The sequence below is a fragment of the Rhamphochromis longiceps genome, linkage group LG14, assembly GCF_057381845.1.
Source record: "Rhamphochromis longiceps isolate RC_006_pf linkage group LG14, R_longiceps_female_GT1.1, whole genome shotgun sequence".
Classification (NCBI taxonomy): domain Eukaryota; kingdom Metazoa; phylum Chordata; class Actinopteri; order Cichliformes; family Cichlidae; genus Rhamphochromis; species Rhamphochromis longiceps.
In genome coordinates, this window is record NC_140570.1 from 24648520 (window position 1) to 24671288 (window position 22769).

The 22769-nt window shown below is 37.7% G+C and overlaps 1 protein-coding gene across 1 annotated transcript; it reads right to left on the reverse strand.

Moving 5' to 3' along the window:
- Positions 1 to 11490: 11490 nt before the first annotated feature.
- Positions 11491 to 21927, reverse strand: LOC146654108 (uncharacterized). Its single transcript, XM_085380453.1, has 9 exons — positions 21745 to 21927; positions 21578 to 21600; positions 20645 to 20745; positions 17389 to 17480; positions 15518 to 15744; positions 14680 to 14839; positions 13950 to 14112; positions 13772 to 13825; positions 11491 to 13691 (listed from the first exon to the last, which is right to left on the reverse strand). Exons 1-9 carry the CDS (start codon positions 21766 to 21768, stop codon positions 13438 to 13440), a joined length of 1098 nt encoding a protein of 365 aa, XP_085236579.1. The 5' UTR covers positions 21769 to 21927; the 3' UTR covers positions 11491 to 13437.
- Between the last annotated feature and the right edge of the window lie 842 nt (positions 21928 to 22769).

Below are 22769 nucleotides of genomic sequence, written 5' to 3' on the forward strand. Positions count from 1 at the left end.
ACCCTCACCTATGGCCACGAGCTGTGGGTAGTGACCGAAAGAACGAGATCGCGGATACAAGCGGCAGAAATGAGCTTCCTCCGAAGGGTGGCTGGCCTCTCCCTTAGAGATAGGGTGAGAAGTTCGGCCATCCGGGAGGGGCTCAGAGTAGAGCCGCTGCTGCTCCACATCGAAAGGAGCCAGCTGAGGTGGTTCGGGCATCTGACAAGGATGCCCCCTGGGCGCCTCCTGGGTGAGGTGTTCCAGGCATGTCCCACCAGGAGGAGGCCCCGGGGCAGACCCAGGACACGCTGGAGAGATTATATCTCTCGGCTAGCCTGGGAACGCCTTGGTGTTCCCCCGGATAAGCTGGAGGAGGTGGCTGGGGAGAGGGAGGTCTGGGCCTCTTTGCTTAGGCTGCTGCCCCCGCGACCCGGCCTCGGATAAAGCAGATGAGGATGGATGGATGGATGGATGGATGGACTTTAGACAGTTTTTCAACTCTCGGTAATGCCATAGTGATCGTTTGATATATGGACCTACAGCGGAGTTTAGGCCCAGACACGGCTAGTGACGCCAGACTTAATGACCGGATATGCACATGTCAACCACACACTTCAGGAATGGAAGCTGTGTTTTTGCTAGGCTGGAAACAGCAGCAATGAGCTGAGGTTACAGAACCACTAACACATGGTTTGGGTTGCAGTTGGAAGAAGAAAAAATATCACCTTAAACAACCCTTTGGAAATTGTTTGATTATGACATTGTCATACTGGTAAGTTGTAAACATAACACATGTAACTGCTTTAGTTACATCTGCCCATTCAGTGCAAGAAGGTAAGTCACCAAACAAATGACAGTACCTGAATGGAATTACTGCTTGAAAAATGGGATGCACCATGAAATTCTTTTCATGGGGCACCTACTCAGTCATTAAAATATCATCGTACAGAAAATGGTCAATAACAACCCTCCTCTCACTTACTCAGTTAGCAGCACGCTTAAACAGCCATTCCAGTAATGAGTGAGCTATCTATTCATTTTTTAACTCATTTTGGGACATGGGCAAAAGAAAATAGGATAAACTATCAGTTCTATTGAACTCACTGCATTACTCTTTAACTAGTGTAACAGCACAGACTGATCCTGGAGCTGGTGACATATTTGCTGAAACACGACTGCCAGCCAAATTGTTGACAAGACGCCTCTGAGGTAACTAAAATATACTATACATCTTAAATATTTGAAACCAAACAGATAAATCAAATAAAATAAATTTCAACATCCAACAAGGTAAGAATTGTGAGCTTTTGAAATGAGGTTGTTGAACTTTGAAATGACATCCGATTGTACCCAGTAGACATGGCAACTTGGCCTCACAAGAGTACTCGTATGAAAAAAAGCCACTACTCCCTTTTTTTATTACTCTTGTTTTGCTTCTTACTTCTATAAACAGTTACATCAGTGCATTTCTAATGAGTTTTACTTATTTATATTATATATTATATAAATATTTACTTAAACAGAATCATGGACCCTTGGATTGTAAAATTTTTACTACATTATGATAGTGCCACTCTAAATGATGGCTTGATATTTTAGTCATATTTGAACATATGATATAGGCTACTTCAATACAGTTTGAACAGGTGCCTTTGGTTTCCCAGGTCCAAAAGTATTTGAAGAATGACACTTTTTTTCCCCCAAACAGCTGCTATGATGATTGAACTTCATGGTGACCTTTTAAGAATAATTAGTCTAACGAGAAAAACATCTGAGATATTTCTATTTTTAGTGAACCTTCCCACAAGATCACTTGCTTGAGGGAAACCACAAGGAAGTTACAGAGAATGGGTGTTGTATTATGAGAAAACGAAAAGAAGCAGTTCCCTTCCATCATGAAGACGACATTACATTGATTTGAATGGATTTTTTTAAGAATTGTATTGCCTCTTTAGGAATTACAGCCTTAAGAATTGTAATACAGTGGTATGAAAAAATGTTTTCCCCATTCTTAATTTCCTATTTATTTGTATGTTTGTCAATATGGTAAACATACAAACACAAGTAAACACAAAATGCAGTTTCTAAATGAAGTGAAGGGAAAAAAATCCAAACCTTCATGGCTCTCTGTAAAAAGGCGATTGCCCCTAAACCTAATAACTGGTTGGGCCACTCTTAGCAGCAACAACTGCAATCAAGCATTTGCAATAAATGGCAATGAGTCTTTTACAGCTCAGTGAATGACTTTTGGCCCACTCATCTTGAATCTTAGAGTTGTTGTAATTCGGCCACATTCAAGGGTTTTCGATCACCGCCTTTTTAAGTTCATGCCACAGCATCTCAATAGATTTAGGTCAGGACTTTGACTAGGGCACGCCAAAGATCCTCAGAGAATGGCTAGAGGTGAGTAGGTATTTCAGTGGGGTGTGCTTACTTGCAGGTAGAGGTTTAGCACAGGAGAGGGTGACTGTAAAAGTGGCCACTGGGGGTTGAACACGTGAGAGGAGATGGTCCAATTCCAGGAGGTCCAGAGGGGGGAAGGTCCAAGGGAGACATTACAGGGCAGGAGGACAGGCCACGGAACGAAAAAAAAAAGTTTAATATTTCCTACAACAACCTTTGTGTCAGAAATTGACGTGTTTGCCTCCACTCAGCAGTAAAGGCGGTCCTTCCTATTTCCTTTCCTTTATTTGTTTTTGAAGTTAGTTGTTGAAGGTAATGACCGGATTGTTTTGAAATTAAATAAGTACTCTCATATAAACACCATTGTTAAAAAGGTTTTCTGTAAAATGATTTAGTAATGTAGGTATCCTTAGCAGATAACCATTTGTTCAATGTATTTCTGTCTGACTGGGGTACAGCAGGGCATCAGTTGTCCACACTTTGCTCACCTCTCTTTTTTTGCACAGTAATCATGAAACAGTGGTATATATGCTTTCTGTGGAAATTGTTTTAACATTTCTATCTGAAAATCTGCAAACCTGTACAAAATTACACTATATTAAAAAAAAAACATATAATAATAATCAAATATATAGTTCCACTACTAACTTGGCAACTATTAGAATTTTTTTGAATTGGTTCCAGTACAGGAACCAGCATGATGGAAGGGAACTGCTTCTATTCCTTTTCTCATTATACAACACCCATTCTCTGTAACTTCCTTGTGATTTTCCTCAGGCAAGTGATATTGTGGGAAGGTTCACTAAAAATAGAAATATCTCAGATGTTTTTCCTCATTAGACTAATTATTCTTAAAAGGTCACCATGATGTCCTAGTAGATGTTGGTAAATTGTACGTGATACCCACATGTTACACAATGCTCTTGTGTGCTATGTCTGTCTAAAGATAACAGGGGCATTAGCAGCCTCAGATCAACTTCTGTCGGTGCTGTGCTTTTTGGAAATCGAATTTCCCAGAGGAACCCACCCGAGGGATTAATAAAGTTCTATCTTATCTTATCAACAACACATTATGCCATTTCACTTTTCATTTAACAGAATCCAGAAGCCAAAATGCAGACGTAAATAGACCCTAGACTCAAAGTGGAGATGAGCCAACCACAAACTAATATATTAACTAATATAAACTAACCAATATATTCTACCACAGTGGATTTTAAATTGAAAACCAAGAAGTGAACTTTCAATAAGAGAGTAAGATGTCAATGCAACTTAGGGAGCCATCGTTAGGCTGAAAAACAAAAACAAAATAAACTCTACAGTGCATCCAAAAAGTATTCACAGCACTTCAGTAGTTACTGAAGTAGTAAGTAATTTTTCACCTGAGAATTTGACACACAATACTTCATAATGACAAAGTGAACAGAGTTTGCTTGAAATTGTTACAAAGGTGTTTAAAACTATAATAATTAATAAATAAATAGATTCCCCACTTGCGCTGAGGGCGGTCTATATCCTTCAAGCTTGGGTCCTCTAGCAGCTCAGTATCGTTGCTCGTCCTGCATTAGAACTGCACTCTTCTGGATAGATGTTGATCCTGGGATTTGCTGGAGCTACTCACCCAGTTAAGAGGTCACTGCCACAAGTGCTCCGATTACAGTACAGTAATGCCACTGCTGTACAGTAATGCCACTGTTTTGCACGTCTCAACTCTGTATATTTTTATATATTTTATTTTATTGTTTACTCTATTTAATTTGTAAAATATGTGTGTATACACACACACACACGTAGAAAAATATTTAGTATACACATCCAGAAATGCATATACTATTATATATTGTAAAGTAGTAGTAGTATTTATTTATTGTCATTGTCAAGAACAATGAAATTGTGTTTGGGGCTTCCATACAACCCAAAAAAAGAAGAAAATAATAAATACCCCTTAAAACCCAAGTGTACATATTTAACCCAGTGTGACTCCAATGCAATAAGACAATCCTTAGCAATAATGTTCGTAGAAATTCAGACAAAGACCTGAGAAACATGACAAAATACAACAATGCACCCATTCAATATTATTGTACTGTGAGATATGATATCAGATATGATAGTTATCTATTTAAGAAAGAGGGGGGGGGGGGGGGGGGGCAGGAGGGGGAAGAGAATAAAGATATGATGCACCAATGCAGACCAGTTCATTGCTATTAAGAAGTTGGATATGGTTATTGTCCGTGAGAGGGGGGCAGAGAGTTCAGGAGCCTCACAGCCTGTGGATACAGGCTGTTGGCCAGTCTGGATGTTCTGGCCTGTATAGACCTGTACCTTCTCCCTGAGGGCAGCAGATGGAAAAGGTGGCGCGCAGGGTGATGTTGGTCCCGCAGGATACTGTGCACCCTCCTCAGACAGCGAGTGGGGAAGATATTACTGATCTCTGGCAGACTTGTTCCAATAATTCTGCCAGCTTCTTTCACCACCTGCTGGAGTGCTTGCTGATCGGCCTTGGTGCAGCTGGGGAACCACACTAGAAATCCATACGTCAGAACGCTGCTGATGGCACAGTTGTAGAAGTTCAACATCAGAGATCAACATCAGAGATCTGGGAATGTGTGCGCTCCGCAGTCTCCTCAGGTAGTAGAGGCGCTGTTGGGCCTTGTACATATATTTATTAGTTTCAGATTTAGCCATTCTTGTATTTTGCTTGTTTACATTATTGTATTTTGCACAACTCTGTTGCTTGTGAAGCTCGCACACAAGAATTTCACTCACATGTACTGTACCAATGTACCTGCACATGTGATGTGACAATAAAAGTGATTTGATTTGATTACTATACTCAAAATAACTACTGACATTAAATAACCTACCACAAAATAACTATTTAAAATAACTATTTAAATAAATTTACATGATTAAATTGCTTTATTTTACCATCATGCAATTCTGTTATTCCAACTTAATGTACTTGAATTGGACCAACTTAATCAATTAATGATGAATCAATTTATTTACTGCAGTTGAGTCCAACTTAATTTAATCCTGCTGATCCAACCCACGCAAATTATGTTAGTCGAACAGAATTATTGCATCTAATAGAAAGCCATTTATTAACGTGGAAATCCTTTTCATGATTATTTTAAATTCATTTAAAGCGTTATTTTTTGGAGTGTTCAACAAAGTCTAGAGTCTGCTTAACATTAAAAAAAATCTTTTTTTTCCCTGCACTTTGATCAGTTTTAAACAAAATTCACGTAGCTGTCGCTCCATCCATCCTCTTCCACTTGTCCTTTTCAGGGTTTCAGGGAGGCAGGAGCATATGTCATGGGGCATTGGAGGAGAGGTGGAGTATACCCTGGATAGATCACCAGTCTATTGCAGGTCTAACACAGAGAAACAGACAACCATTCACCCTCACACCTATGGGCAATTTAGAATGATCAATTAACCTATAGATGATAAATTAAACTGGAAGTCTCATATAAATCATATACATAACAAAATTTCAAGAAGTGTCTCAATCTTGAGTAAAGTAAAACACATTCTGGACCACAAATCACTCCACATTCTCTATTGTTCCCTGATTGCACCGTATTTGAATTACTGTGCAGAGGTTTGGGGCAATACTTACAAATGTTCGCTATCATCAATCTTTATATTACAAAAAAGGGCCATAAGGATAATCCATAAAACTGGTTACAGAGATCATACAAATCCACTATTCTTAAAATCAAAAATTCTAAAATTCACAGATCTGGTTCATTTTCTCACAGCACAAATTATATATAAAGCAATAAATAACCTGCTTCCTGACAATATTCTAAAAATGTTTTCTAAAAGGGAACGGGGATACAATTTGAGGGGGGAATTAAATTTAAAACATCCTCGTATCCGTACAACATTAAAAAGTTTTTGCATCTCTGTGTGTGGAGTGAAGCTGTGGAACAGACTAAGTAAAGATATGAAGCAATGTCCAAGCATGGCGCAGTTTAAAAAGCGGTTTAAGGATATGGTTTTTACAGGGTACAGGGAAAAGGTAGAGATTTGATAGGGTGTTCTTGTCTAATATTTTCATGTGTGCGCGCATGCACGGGTTTGTTGGTATGGGTATATATGTATGTGTATATGTATGTATGTATGTATGTGTATATATATATATATATGTGTATATGTATATATGTATATGTATATATATGTATATATATATGTATATATATATGTGTATGTGTGTGTATGTATGTGTGTATATATATATATATATATATATATATATATATATAAAATTGTAGGTTGTGTATCCTTCAGGTGTTAATAGGGTTATTGAAAATGTGTATATGTGCGTATGTGTGTATATACGTAGGTATGGATAGATAGAAACATATATGTGTATATATTAAAAAAAAAAAAAAAAAAAAAAAAAATTACACATAACATATAATGTAATTACAAGGAGGTATTTCTGTAGTCTATTGATACTAGATAGTGGAAAAGGGGTGGGATTAAATAAGCTTATGCTTCTTCCTGCTCCTTTTTGAACATGGACGTTATTTGGAGTTGTGGTTGCTCGTTTTCCTTTTGTTTGCTTTGTTCATTTGTCTCTTTTAATTCTATTTTTTTTTTTTTTATACTTTTTCAACATGTTCAAAATAAAGATAAAAAAAAAAAAACCTAGCCCCACTAACTGCATGTCTGCGGTCTGTGGGAGGAAGCAGGGGTATCTGGAGAACACCCATGCAAACACGTGAAGAACATGCAAACTCTATGAGGGCAACAGTGCTATGCACTTCATGTTTTTGTCCTTGACAGGTTAAACTGCAATGAATAGCAATAGCATACTTGTCCTATGTGTGCATGCTTTTCTGCTTCTTATAACCCAGTGATTTTCCTGTGGTTTGAAATCTTGAAATCAGAGGACAGAGGAGGATACTACGGATAGGGCGAGATCGAGGCAGATGAGTTACTTTGGTGATTTCTAAAAGAGGCAGCTAAAAGAAGAATGTTCTGGAAAATATTTATAACTTTCATACTGACCCTGACTTAAGCATTCAGCTGGGTCTTAAGGGACTATACTTTCTACTTTCTCAATGCATCAGTTGGAATTAGAGTACAGTGGTCCCTCGCTATAACGCGGTTCACTTTTCGCAGGCTCGCTGATGCACAGATTTTTTTGTGCAATTTTGAATGCTTTTTGGGTTTTTTTTACAGTGCATTATGTTCTGTGTCCTGATTGGCTGTAGGCCATTGTCAATCAATCTCGTGCCATGTCTCCTGTACAGTACAGAATGTGTTCAGTTTGTCAAATTTACATAAATCTTTGATCGCTAGCAGTGTGACTCTGAACTGCTGTACTGTATGTTTATAAGTTTTCTCCCCAACAAACACAACAATGTCGATGAAATGTTTTCCACCCTCATAGGCACCTGCAGTAGCACCCAAAGGGCAGAGGAAGATGCTAACCACCGCACAAAAAGTTGGACTTCTGGACATGCTAAAGGAAGGGGGAAGTTACCTATTTTTCAGACCATAAGGCACACGCATTGTGAGGTGCAAATCATCCTTCTTGCTTCCTCCACTTATGTACCATTGATTCATTAGTGTTAAATTCTCTTACAGCTGCACTATTCCCATGTTCTGGAACTGAAAACAGGGTTTGGATTCATTCTATAATATTGGACTTATTTTTCTACAAAGGTTTGAACTTTGAGAGAGTTTAAACAAGAGAGAAAAGTGTGAAAATGTTCATGCCTGTCTGAGAAAAGTGTATAAAGTGTGTAGTGAGGGGTTATACGGCCTTAAAACAACTATAATAATTGTAAAAAATAAAGCTAGCTACTTTGCGGATTCCACCTATCGCGCGTTATTTTTAGAACCTAACTCCCGCAATAAACGAGGAACCACTGTATACATAATATACTTTCTGTATAAAAGATTGTACATGGGAACAAGAGGTCAAAGACAAGAGAGTGATCACAGTTGAACAGGGCGAATTAATCTTTCATGTGTAACCCAGGTCCCACGTAGCTATGGTAAAGCTAGAGTATATAGTACAATGAGACTGGGCCTGGGTTCGTAGTGCTACTAGTAATGATACCTGATACTAGGGCTGGGCGATATGACCCAAAATTCATATCTCGATATTTTTTAGCTGGATGGCGATATAAGATATATATCTCGATATATTTTTTTAAAGTCATAAAGTAAGAACAAAAAGAGAGTTCTTAGTCAAAGCTGTGTCCCAGATGTCACACAGGCACTTTTATTAACATAGAGCAGATGTACATAAAATTTACTCAAAAATAAATTATGAGCATTTATTAAATAATAATGCTCCATAAATAAAAGACAACAATGTTGTTTTTGTGCATAACAAAAAGCTCACAATTGTGCAGTCAAAATGTAAACTAAAAGACGCTAAGCATAGTAACAAAGACAGATTTCACAGCTGCTCTGTTCCCAACTTGTACTGCGTGACTGACAGCCTGGAGTTTGAAATCCGCTTCGCAACCACGTCTCTTAACAGGTGCCATTTATGGTCCTTATACACAGTAGGGTAATATTACGTTGAAGCACAGTACGTATCACTCCGCGAGGCTCAGCCGTAATGCTCCGACAATCCATCAAGCGGTGCAGCTCCGTAGCTTATCAAAGTCGTACTAAAGCATTTTTTGACAGATTGCTGAGCGCCGTGTTCCACATAAAATCGGTTCGCGGCCATCAAGCACAACCAGAATTCATACATAAGGCGCGCTGTCAACTTTTGAGAAAATGAAAGGATTTTAGTCCGTGCAGCCCCTGGGCTGCATGGCATTAGCGTCGTTAGCTCGTTAGCGCGGTTAGCTAGCTAACACGTTGACGTCGTCCAGCCCCACACACGGGGCGATGCGCAGTAACTCGTTAACGGAGATTTGCCGTGTCCATCTTGTCGCTTCCTGCAGGTGAAGCGATGGGGGAGGAGGGGGAGTTGTGTTCAGTGAAGGAGAGGCGAGGCCGAGTAACGTTGCGTAAAGACGAAAGTGGACGAAAGAGAGGCAAACTTGCGGCTCCACAAGTATAATTATAACGTAACATAGACTATATCGATATAAAGGATATTGTCACATCTTATATCTCGTATAAAAATATATCGATATTTTTTAAAAACTCGATATATCGCCCAGCTCTACCTGATACCCTCTAATTTAACTAATAAGGACCACCACAACTGTATTTTACACAAATTTATCCCTCACCGGGTATTTATTTAGACAAAAAGAAATGAATAAAATAAACAGTTACTTTTATAAAATGAATTGAATTCAAATAAACAAACAAAAATACTGTAAATGTGACTACATGGATTATAAATAAAAGATTATCAACACAAAATACCTCTTTCTTAGGTGCCAACTGTTATTTCAGTTACAACAGCTCACACCTTTAAAATGGATGAATTTCAACCTTTGATAATAACTTTGATTAAAACTACACACTTACTCAATTTAAACCAAATTTGTAACAGTGGGCCCACACACACACACACACTTTAACCTGTCCACACTACACCTGTAGCACGGTGCTTGTTGCAGGCCTGATTCGAAGTTCGGGTGCGGTGAGGCCTAAAACTGATGGCCGCTTCACTCAAACTGAGCCATAAAACAAAATACGTGCACTTTAGTTCCAGTTAGTACTCACGAGTCCAATGAGTTTGTTAGTGGGGCAATCAGAAATGGGCAGTTAGTTCACCAGTAGTGAAGACAGTCAGGGGTGAGAAAACAGCCAGGGGTGAGAAAACAGCCAGGGGTGAGAAAACAGCCAGGGGTGAGAAAACAGTCAGGGGTGAGAAAACAGCCAGGGGTGAGAAAACAGCAGGGTCCATCTGGGTAGACACCTCTCTCTCCCTCTCCTTTCAGAGCGTCCCTTGGCTTCTAAACATATTAAAACACGTGAGCTACAATACCAAATGCTATCACATAACGATTTAGCATTAGCATGCTTTGACTGAAAATCACAGAGCTAAACATACAGCATGGCATCACAGCACATAACGCGGTAAGCTGCACTAATTAGCAAGCCGCTAGTTAGCATCACATATCACGCTATTTTATCACTATAACGAATAGTTACAGTACAAATGTCAAGGCACACAGTCTCATTTACCTCTTGCAGATCACAAATAAGTAATATCAGGACCACGGGTAGTCGACCTCAATGATACACTTATATGCAAAATCCACACCACGTTTGCCTTACGACATCTCTCTCTTCGGACTTAGCTTCTGTGTCCGCTCCCACAGATTCACACAAACTTTACCACTCGTCCCGCCCCCATAACATAGAAGAGTGACATTGACTGGCTCGTCAGCACAACAACCAATGACAATACAACATTGAGGTAACTGACATTAGATGGGTAAATAAACTTAGGTTACACCCCAACATATTGATTCTGCACAGAAAATGAACTCTAAATCATGAAACCCTTTTATTTATTGGACTCTTAACTGTAAATGAAATACATTTGTACCAAAGCATATGATTTTAAACCTTTTATCAACTATTTATATTTTAACCATTTTTTATAACAGTAGACTTTTTTTTCTTTACCCTGTAAGACTGAATAATTTCAGACAGGGCTACACATGTATAGAATAATTTTGACATTTAATACCGTTTGATCACTCTGCCTTCAAGATTATAGTTCAATGCATTAGAAAGTGGTTTAAATAAACTTAAATATATACAAAATTTAGTACAACAGTCAAACCTTCTTTGGAAAATCTATGTTGTGTTCCTCTTTGTGGTTCTGCCAATTACTAGTAGATTGCCTTCAACTTAATTCTGCTTTCTTACTTCTCCTAATTCAAGTCTTAAACTTTGTCTCCATAGTATGCAAATGTCAGTGAGTTCTGTTGTCCACATGTGACCAGTACATAGCCACATACATAAATCGTAGTTAGATGGATTGGCAATATTCATCTTGGCTACTGTATTTAAGATGGTGGTGCAAAAAACTGGCCCCAGTCTTATGTATTTTAATGGATTCATTTTAAGCCCTTGAACTACATCGGTTTGTTGGAAGACAGAATTAGACAATAATAAATGTGCATTTATGAGTACAATATTGTTTTCTTTAATAAATCAACTCAAAAAATGACAGATGTCAGCAACTTCTAATAAAGCAATATACAGTACAAAAATGGCAAACCTTTACCCTGGGTCAATTGCAGACCATATGAACTGGAAGAACAACCAACTTTGACAGGAGTCATTCAACACAAGTCACATTACTATTCTATAGAAAAATTAAATATAAATACATGCATAGCACCAAACATTCACAGAGAAATATTTAAAAAAAATGCATCTGTCTTATATTGCAGAGGAAAAGAGACAGAAGTGCAGAAGTGGCTCAATAAACCTAAGTAAATATCTTGAACAGATTTCCATTTATTTCGAAACCTTTGAATAGGGTCATGATTTAAAACTAGCTTCACAACCTGACGAATCTTTCTTCTTTTTTTTTTTTTTGTTTCAAAGAGAAAGGCACTTCCCAAAGTTTGACCTGGATGGGTCCAAGGTTTGTTTGGCGTTTTTTTTAATCACCAAATTGTGTGAATTAGTGTAACTTAGTTACAGTATAGCATACAATTCAGCTCAGGAGGCACTATAACTTTATTGGGTGAGCCTGGACCCCTGGGGCTCATCCATAGTACCCACTCTGCATCTGCCAGTTACAGTACTCTATCTTTAATCACATTACGTAAATCACATTCTCGTTAAAAAGTAACTACAGCTTACACAAAGGTGAACACAGTTGGGTAGTTAAGAAGAAATAGCAATTCTTATAACATCTATGGCATTCAGAAGTAAGTGCTTATTGTTCTCTAGCTTTAGCTAGTAAAATAAAACATATGATTTATAATACATGCATACATTCAATAGTGTGGGTTTGACTTAAAAAAACAGTTTTAGCTTTTTCATGTATGCAACAATGCAACAATTAAGTGGGCTCACCTTGCAGAAACACAAAAAATACAGTGGTGTACAACATTGAGCAATTGAGATTAGTGCAATACATTGATTTCACTGTGAGAAGCATCTATCCATTGCTGCAAACAGGATTCAATTCTTGTCAAGAACCTGAAAAAGGACCCTAAGACCCTGAGCAGTGCTTAAGATCAGTGGTCCCCAACCCCTGGGCCTCGGACCGGTACCGGTCCGTGAGTCGTTTGGTACCAGGCTGCGAGAGTAGAGGCTCAGGTATGAAATGTATGGTTTTCAGGGTTTTTATCAGTTTTCAGCGTTATTTTGTTATCGTTTTGCTCGTTAACTCGGTTTTCCTGGGTCTTTTCACGTGTGTTAAAGGTCCGTCCATGAAAATATTGTCGGGCATAAAAAGGTTGGGGACCGCTGCTTAAGATGACTGTGTCAATTCCAGAGAACTCTACTGAACTGGCTATTTGAAAATTTTGAGCTGTTTTTCCACTAACTTTGCTGGTAATTGTGGCTATACCTAAAGATGATCACGTTTATATCTTCTTTTTTTGTTGTGTGGGTCTGTAAGGTTGAATGTTGTACTGTTACATAAAGATGGGATGGTTCCCATAAACAGTAAGAAATTACACATTGCTCATTGTTTTTTTTAAAAGTAACACAAGTAAAGACATAATTGTAACTAAAGTAATTAAAGTTTGACATTTCTTGGTGATTTTGAAGTAGTTATTACTTCCTTAATTACTTTACATTTTAAATAGTTTTATAAATAAATAATTTTTATTCATCTTATCTTTTTTTGCATTACTCTAACATGACCTTAGGTGTACCATCACACTAGTTAGACTACAGTCCCAAATAAACAGAATGAGGACTCTAGCTGCTTGGCTGGGATCAATGTGCATGTTACTTTCAAGCTCGAAGTAGTTTGTACTTGCACGTTCTTGTCCTTCAATGCACTAAAATGAAAGAAATGCCCATATGGCACTTTTAATGATTTTCTCTTCTTCTAATCTGTCTTCAAGGAGATGACCTTTGTAACACAAGTAAGAATACAGTTGTAACTAGAATGTGATTACTGGTCTAAGGTGAACACTTGGAAAAAATGAAATGCAGTGATTGAAGAACAGATTGATGATTGAAATCAGTGAAAATATTAACGTTGTTAAAGATATAGATCTTCCCAGGAATCAGTTTAGGGGAGCTGCAGTGATCAACTATTTTCAGGGTGTACGGCAAAGACAAAGCTTTGACTTTGGCCTTCTTCCCATGGACTTTTAGCATGCTCTTGAAAACAATGCTATGCAGAGACACACTTTCCACAATCCCAATGCGCACTAAACAGAGATGCAGAACATTGCATTACAAATACACATTATTTTTCAATGGCATTCCAATATGTGTATATATTTCATACCTTTATTGCAAAGAGAAGTTTTGTTCAGATTATTCACAGAGAAATGTCGGTATTCTGAAAAAAAAAGTGTATAGACATATTATTGGTAAAATGCAGAATCTGGGCTGTGCCATCATGTTAAAATGACACAAAATGAAGTTCTACTTTGTGAGAGGACATCTAAATGTATGCGACTGACCATTAATCATCTTTCTCTGATCCTGTTCTGATTCATTGATTAATGTAAGCCTCCCAGCGCAGCACGACCACAAAGTGGTGTTGTAATAGAGGTGACCACAGCATCCAAATCCTGTCTTGACAGTGTAAAGCACCTCTTTGTCCTCACCTGAGCAGCAAATCTCCTGGTTTTGAAAAGATATTATGTGTTATTGTTAATAAAAACATAATTGTTTGCAGTCACTGAGGCATTGTGTTAATTCAGTCAGGCCACATTACATGTTAAGCCAATAATCTTGCTACATCCTCAGTTATCAGCTCTTTGTTACAAAAACATTGTAATATTTTATCAGCTCTTTGTTACAAAAACATTGTAACATTAGCAGAGAAAATTTGGCAAGCTTTTTATGGGTGCAACCCCGATATTCAACTTTGCTATTTAGAAGATTTCCAGTTGTATAACATTCATTACTAAACAGTACTTTCAATGGCGTAGTGGGAGGGAGCTGCTGCTTTCTTAAGTTTTTCCCCAGACCTATATCAATTAATTTTCTTCAAAAAATACGCTTCATGTTCCTTCACAAAAAAATCTAGCATTAAAAGTTAGCATCAGTTATGCTAACCACTGTAGCCAAAAGTAACTTTAAATCATGTTTCGTGCCTACAACAGGCAGAAGCCTGTTTAAAGGGGGTGAAGCAGTGGTAGGAAATACAAAATACTTTGTTGACGCCATCAATATCATTGACTCTACCTGTGGCTTTTGCAGAATGGATCCACAGCACTGCGCATCCCCCCCATGCTCATCTAATGATGTCAGATTGTACAGTGTTCCTGCACAGCACTTCATCTGTGGGTCTTTAATGTTGTAGGCTTTGACCCCACAGCAGTGGATGTTTCTCAGTCTGGGATGTCTGGTTGGAAAACAGAGGTATCAATTAATATCAAATATGGAGAGTGAGATGAAAAATGTAAGCTTATTGGAGCCTGAGTTATATGAGCCATTATCTATATTGACAGATTTCAGCCTGAAAGGTATTATCTTCATTTCTTCAGCACAGGGTTTACACAGTGAAAGAAAAATATTGGAGCTGCAGTTTCAGCACTCCGTCAGGATCTACACAGAATGCATTTATACCCAGAGCCATTCTCAACCACACTTTCACAGCTACTACAAGTAGAAACGAACTTATGAGAGCAGCCAAGACTCAACCAGTTCAACTGATACAAAACTGAACATAAATGAAGAACTAAAACCCAGATATAAATAGCTGCTGATTTGGGTGATAACTCTGATAACATTACAACGGTTTCCAACCCATTTATCAATACAAAATATTGAATGGTACAATAAATTTAATTCCTAAATATTTTAGTTCTTCTAAATAGATAAATTACTGGAATGGTGGCAAGCAAACAGACAGTTTTCCACAATAAATTTGATCTCAAATTGTGCCAAATACTGTCAGAGACTCAGAAAGAAGAAATTCTTTAATAATCCATGTGAAGCACACACACACACGCACACACACACACACACACACACACACACACACACACACACACACACACACACACACACACACAATCACCTGTGTCCATTGCAGCAAATCTCAACATCAGGCTGGTAAATTTCTGTCCCACAGCAGTGTTGTCCTGGGCTGCCATGAAAGTGAGAACAACACATGGTCCCTTTAGCAGGGTTGTAAGGAATACCCATCTCTGAACATTCCTCTCCATCGTCTCTGCCCTCGTACAAGGTCTTATTACAACACAGAACTCCACGTTGTGCCGAGCCATACGGCGTCTCTCCACAGCACTGGAAGAATCAGAGATAATACAGTAACATTGCAGCGTTGTGACACAACCTGTCTCTGTAACGTTAAAATTTTATTGCACATAGGTGAACACAAAAATGTATTAGTTTTGGAAAATAAAAAGATGAAAAATTGAAAATCAGTAATATTAAAAGCAAAGAAAAAGGGTTACAATTTTACATTACAGTTTTTTACAGCCGCTAGGACACATTTCACAATACTTAGGTCACTTTTGCAAAACTCTTCACACAATTCTCCTAACTGACCTTCAGCTTGGCAAAGCAGTTCATTTCACATTCAAAATGCACTACAACTACCAAAACACTTTATTCAGGTCTCAAATAAACTCATTCTTCCAGAACACTAGCAAAGGTTGACAGCCGACAAACACACTTTGTCACCCACAAAACAATGACCTAAAAAACACTAACAACATGTAGCATTACACAGTGTTTTCTTGTGTAAATCAAGGACGCATCTCTGTTTATAATTTCAATATATGTTACTGGAATGAATCAGACATCATGCAGAATTCGTTAATATTTGTTTATGTATTTTTATTTTTTTGCACTAAGTAATCCCAAAATACAAGAATTTGTATACACACCATCCACTGATACACATACAATAGTAATGCTAATCTACTTGGTCTCCTCCATTTGGCCACAGGTTCTCATCCACATCAAATCTTATGTCATCTAGGGCAATACACCTAGGAAAGAATCTTCTGGCATGCCAGAATTGAAGGAGTTGAAAAATTGAAGGAGTAACACCTGTGTAGATGTTCATCTACAATGAGAATAAGCTGTGGCTGGTTAAACTGCATTTTTAGATTTAAAATATGTTTCACTAAAATATTGTTGTTGAATTTTGCTGTCTTTTTAAGTTTTGCATTGTGTTATTGTTTTGGCCATAAGTTTAACAGTTTTGAAAACAGTATGTAAGCACATGCAAAATGTCCTGTACGTACAAAGATTTTTGGCAGTTGTTGTGTCTGAGTGAGAAGATGATTCATGAAATTTGAGAGATGTAGTCATTGAATGCATTTTGTGCCAAAACAATGATAACTGATCCTCAGTTTAGCCCACATAGACTTCTGTTGTGCTCACTGTGTGAGGAGTTTTGCAAAAGTGACCTAAGTATTGAGAAATGTGTCCTAGCGTCTGTAAAAAACTGTAAGTACATCTAATTTCATAATGTGTCTTGTTTTAGTCTTACCAGACTTGGTATCCTTTTGCAGCAGTGGTAAGTATGCCTTTAGATGACTTTTACGCACCACATTAAAAACACCCAGTTACTTTATAAAAGGAGCGGGGTGGAGCTCCATGCTTTCTCGTGGAAGGTGCATACAAAGAACTTGCATTTCTGGAATGACTGGGACCCTGTTGTTAGCTCTATACATTTTAAGTTATTTTAACTGAATTTAATACTGTAATGTATGTGCTAACATTTACTTAGTCAAAATCTCACTAGTATGGCCTTAATACATTTTTCTCTCTCTTTTTTAAGGAACAGTGCTTTGGTCTTCTGGCTTCATAAGGAAAGAGTGGGTTGATTTTGCCACAGACATTGTTGACTTGCACTGAAATGAAAAATTCATCTAGTTGATCAGGGTTGAAAAAAAAAATGAACAATGAAAACATTACTTGATCTATCCAAGGCTTCTTTCCTGATACACATCCATCACAACAGACTTGTGTATGGGGGTTGTACACAGTGGGTGGTGTCTTCCTTTGACCTAAATAGAGAGGTGTGATGGTCAGAAGGGTGGAAAGATGAGTGAGTGCAGAGTAAACATGTTGAGATGAATAATGTCCACAAAAGATGACTCAAAGGGTCTGAGAGAGAACAAATTATACATGTTCACATTCAGCATGTTTACTTGTAGCTGCATTTTCTAATACAATACCCTCTTTCATATTCACAAGTAAGAGCCTGCTTATTTTCCCATCCTTTGCACTGTACTGATGATAAAATTGAGATTTCAGCTCAGTCATGTCTGTGAAGCAATCAACAATCTGATCTTCCTTCCCTCTCCTCTGCCATGTATTGCTTATCCACATGTTAAAAATGCTAAAATGCCAAATCATGCTTTGTTTTTACCAGCAAGAGTTGGATGTTTTATATCTTGCGAAACGTAAGCAAGAGGTGATGTAATCTCCTCAGAGGAAGGGAAAGACCCTAGTGTGGGCTTAACCCATATTCACTTTTAAAACCCTTAACGTCTGGGAAAAACTCCGAAAGGCAAAACATTAGACAGATGTGGAGGAATTACCAACCACAAAAAAACTGAAGCATGTGAAGCCAAATGTGCGAAAATCAGAGTGAAAGAGAAACAGTGGGAAAGTGGAGAGAGTGGAAAACATCTCGTAAGCAGAAACTAAAAGTTGGCTGACTTTCTGGTTCAACAACATGTCATAAACGTAACAAGTTACAGGGGTACTGCAAAGTTCATGAACCCATTCAGAGCTCCAGGCAGTTTTTTTTAAAACAAACAAGCTGCTGTTTGAAGTTTATTGTTACGTCAGTAATCTTTTTAGTGCCTCTAATGATTATTCTTTAATTATTCTCAAATCTCATTATAGTTTTTAAAGGATTTATCAAAGAATGTCAGCGTAGGTCTCAATCATCCAGGTCATCCTGGTAATCTAAGGAGCCTGGAAAAACAAAATGACCAGACTTCTTTGCTTCACCTCGTATCTGACAAGCTTCTTCAGTCCAAAACAAATGGTGGAGACTGAGAGTCCCAAATACTTAAACCGTAGTGGGATTTGTCCCTTAAGAGAGTCATTGACCCACTATTGATCCCATACCTCATCAAATGGGCCAAGTTGTGAAAAAGGATGTGAGTCATTATTAGCAGAGGTTTCAGGTGAAACCATCATGTGACCTATTGAGGTTAACTGACTGAGTGAAGATGTGAGTGGGCGTCAAGGCCCCTGGGAAGGAATCTCAAAACTGGATTGTAGGTTACAGTCAGTTGGGGTCGTAAGGAGTTTGCCCTACCAGCATGACATCTCAGCGCACTTCGAACCCAGCCAGACACTCTGGTTAATCCCAAGGACAAAATGCTCAAACACAAGCTAAACTAGTGTTTCCTACCCACCTGCTGCTCATAGGTGTGCTGTGAGAAATGATCAGGTGTACCGTGGAAGATTATGTGGTTCCACCTGATTAGTACTGTAAGCGAACGGTGCGAGTAATGGGCAGAACAATTACATTATCTACCACTAGAGGGAAGTACAACTACCTCCTCTAATTAAATAGGTTGCCAACTGCCAGTAAAACAGAAGAAGACCAAGGAGAAATTACATAATAATCATGCTGAGTGAGACAACTCAGTGTGTAAAAGCAATAAATATTGAAAAGAATAAGTAGTCAATCTGACCTGGATCCTGGAGAAAATTCTGACCCAGATGAATGCCCTAGTATGAGTAGTGGTCTGAAGAAAGCAAAAAAGGTATACTGGGGACAAACCGAGCCAATTCTGCTATGCATGGTGTGCCGGGAAAAATGATCAATGGTGGTGTGCTGTGTGATTTTACTCATGTGAAATATGTGCCATGGTTCCAAAAGATTGGGAAACACTGCTCTACCATTTTTATTTTATTTATTTATTTTTTATTACAAAGCTTAATGATTTATAGGATGATGGAAGAAGATATGTGATAAGTTACGGTTGTCATGTGGGCCAAAATGCCAGGAGATTTTTTATGACACATTTCAGCCCTACACTAATGCTGCACATAATGACAACATTGGCACTACAGACATGTTACATTAAAACAGGTTGCTACTAAACATTTAGATGTCTGTATCCATAGAGTGAAAATAAAAGCACTTCAATACATGCAGGCTTGTTTACAACCTTTTTCAGACGTCATTGCATTGCTTTTCTTTTACGCATCATTCCATCTTTCCTGATGGAAGACAGATAGTACTTCACTGTCTGCAAGTATGACGTGACATTCTTCACTGTCATTAAATATAAGACATAATTTTGCGAAGTACTAAATCTTTCAGTTTGTATGAAGAAACATTGTTCACTGTTTTATGTATTTCAGCAACCTGGGGGACTAAAGTCGGACAAAAACAGCTTTTGTCCTTTTGGTTCTTTATTCCCAAGAAAGTATAGTAAACAAAAAACGTATTCACACACCTAAGATTAGAATTTAACACAACTTGTTTCTGCTCTTTTTGTGTAAAGGTAATTCCTAAAAAATGTTTCTCTGGTAAATTTTGGTAGGAAGGACACTTTCTTGGCAGGCTTATAGCAGTCTTTTTCTTAAGATGACAGCTTAAATGCACCCATTTTACTACATGCCAACAAAAAAACATCAAGCCATTCACTTCTCAGTAGTGCGCAGGACTTGAGTTACTTGTACCATGAAATTCCTATTAATGCTTTGACATAAATAGAGGATTTGGAGGAACTTCTGCCAGTTCTGCAAGTTAGACGATGTAAAATGATTGCTTATAACAGCATGACTCTGTAGAAGAGACCTGAATTGACTTGAGAACATTCAGAAAATACAAAGTGCACTTCAAAATCAAAAATACAAAAAAAGAAGTACAGAGGTACAGATGTTCCTTTCCCAGAAGGAATTGCATTTGAGATTTTTGACTTCCAAATTAGCAAAAATCCATCAAAAATAAGTACAATATCTCAGTTTCTTAATGTGCTATTCTGCCATAGTGTTACTTCAGATTTAAGATATTTAGTTTGAAAGTGTTTCTTTGAAAGATGTTTTTCTCTTTCACACAAGATAAAAAAAAAACTGAGCTAACTGCTTTGCTGGAAGCCGTGCTGGCATCACAGAGTGATGGGTAAGTCCCATGAGATGGTAACTGACAGATAAGGCAACCACATATCAAAACAAACAAACATGGAGACGGTGTTACCTGAGGCACAGAACCAGTGAGATTCTTGATTTCTCTCACAGCAGCGACGTTCCTTTGGATTGTAACATAACGACCCACAGAGATGTGTTTTTGGTTCAGTGCTGTGGATGTACAAAGACAAAAATAAACACAAACAGTCCACATCAACTTGTTATTATTGTGATGATCTATGTTTTTTTTGTCTTTATTTGGCATTTTCAGTTTCCTTGTGCTTCCTGGTTTAATCATTTGTATTGATAGTTATTAGTTACTTGTTTATTTAGTTTTAGTTAGTTATTTAGTTCATGTTCTCGTTGTCTTGGTCTCGTCTGTGTTCTCCCCGGCCTGTCATGTCTCCCTTGCTCTCTCACTGTCCTCGCTCTCTTGCTGTCCCTCGCTCTCTGTCTCTGTGTTGTGTTTCCTGTTTTATTTTGATAGTCCATGTCTCAAGTGCATTGTGTTCAGTTTTAATTCCCTTGTCTTGTTATGTCTGATTTTTTCCACCTGTTGCCCATCCCCTTGTTATCCTGTGCATTTAAGTCCTCAGTCTCCCTCTGCCCATTGCTGCGTCGTCCCAGTTTGCTGCATTTGCCTGCGTGTTCCCTTTTTTATCCCTAGTTTTGAGTTCCTAGTTTCAGTCCCCAGCTCTTGGTTTTTGAGTTTTGTATACTTGTACTTTTAAGCATTTTGTTACAGTGAATTAAGCTGCCTCCTTCAGTTAATTCCTTTGTCTCTGAGTCCTGCATTGTGTCCTGCCTCTGCTTTTCATACAGCACAACAATGACACTGCAGATGTTGTCCCTGGAATCTGCTTGAGCCAGTCTTCCAGTATTTGGATTACAGTTCCTAATGTTCCTACCACTGGGACCACTTTGGACTTTGACTTCCACGAAATCTGAATGTTGTGACATTTGAATAAAGTTATATTAAGAGTAAAACCTTTAGTCAACTTACCACTTAGACTGGCGCTCAACTGTCTGACAAAAAAAAAAAGAAATAAAAAGGATGTTTTAATGCACCCATATTGGCAAATAAAGGACCAAAATGTTTCTTTACTGATCACTGTATGAATGAATACAAAGAGAATAAGAACCCTACATTTATTGGAGTGTATTTCTTACCTTTTCTCTCACACCTGTGGACATAAAGGATAAAGGCTTTTGACTGAAAATAAACAAATAAATAAAACAAATAATAGGATTTGGTTTATAAAATGGTGCCAGATGGAACAAAGTGTAATCTTGACATTGTTTTTTTTTTTACAAGATTTTGAATTGCAATTAAATTAAATATAAAGTTAGGTATAAAACTTTTAAACTACTAAAAGTAAACACTTTTTAAAAATAGATTTCTAATATCTGTATGAATTTGTCTTTGACAAGTTCTGACTTTCACATAAAGCTGACTTACAGCCAGATGGATCCTTAGGTTGAATCTCAAGAACACCCTCCTTATTCAAAAAGCAACACTGAGTGTCAGTGTCATAATGGTTGTGACCACAGCACTGGTGATTACCGGAATTCCTCATTAGAATTATTTTGTTATTACTTGGGCCACAACACAGCTCCTTTTCCACATCATATGCCCCTGTGGAAAAGATCCAGATCTTAAAAACTGAAACACATACAGTGTATCGTAATCGTAGCTAAGTTCATGTTATGCCTCCACTGCACTGTAAAAAAATATTCCGTAGAAAAACAGAAAATGTCCTGGTAATTTTCTGCCAGTACATTTTCTGTTTTTTTACGGAGGTTTGACGGACCTTTCTGTAAATGATAAAACGGAAAATTCTGTAGATTTACAGTATACTCTCTGTACTATTTACGGACATTTCCTTCAGCTATAAAACAGAAAATTCCGTTTATTCACAGTATATTTTCTGTATCATTAACTGATATTTTCCGTTAATAGAAAAATTGAAATTTCTGTTTATATTACTATTTCCAAGCACTTCTTTTCACTGTAACTCATTAAATATAGTTCTTTATATCCATAAACGTACATTTCTATGCAATTACAACCTAGTACACCATGTACTCAAAAATTCATAAATTAAAACTTAAATTAATTTGTGCTTCGTACACAACAACATTGGTACAATTAATGTTAAATATTCTTTTATTCTCCTTAACTCAAACACTATACT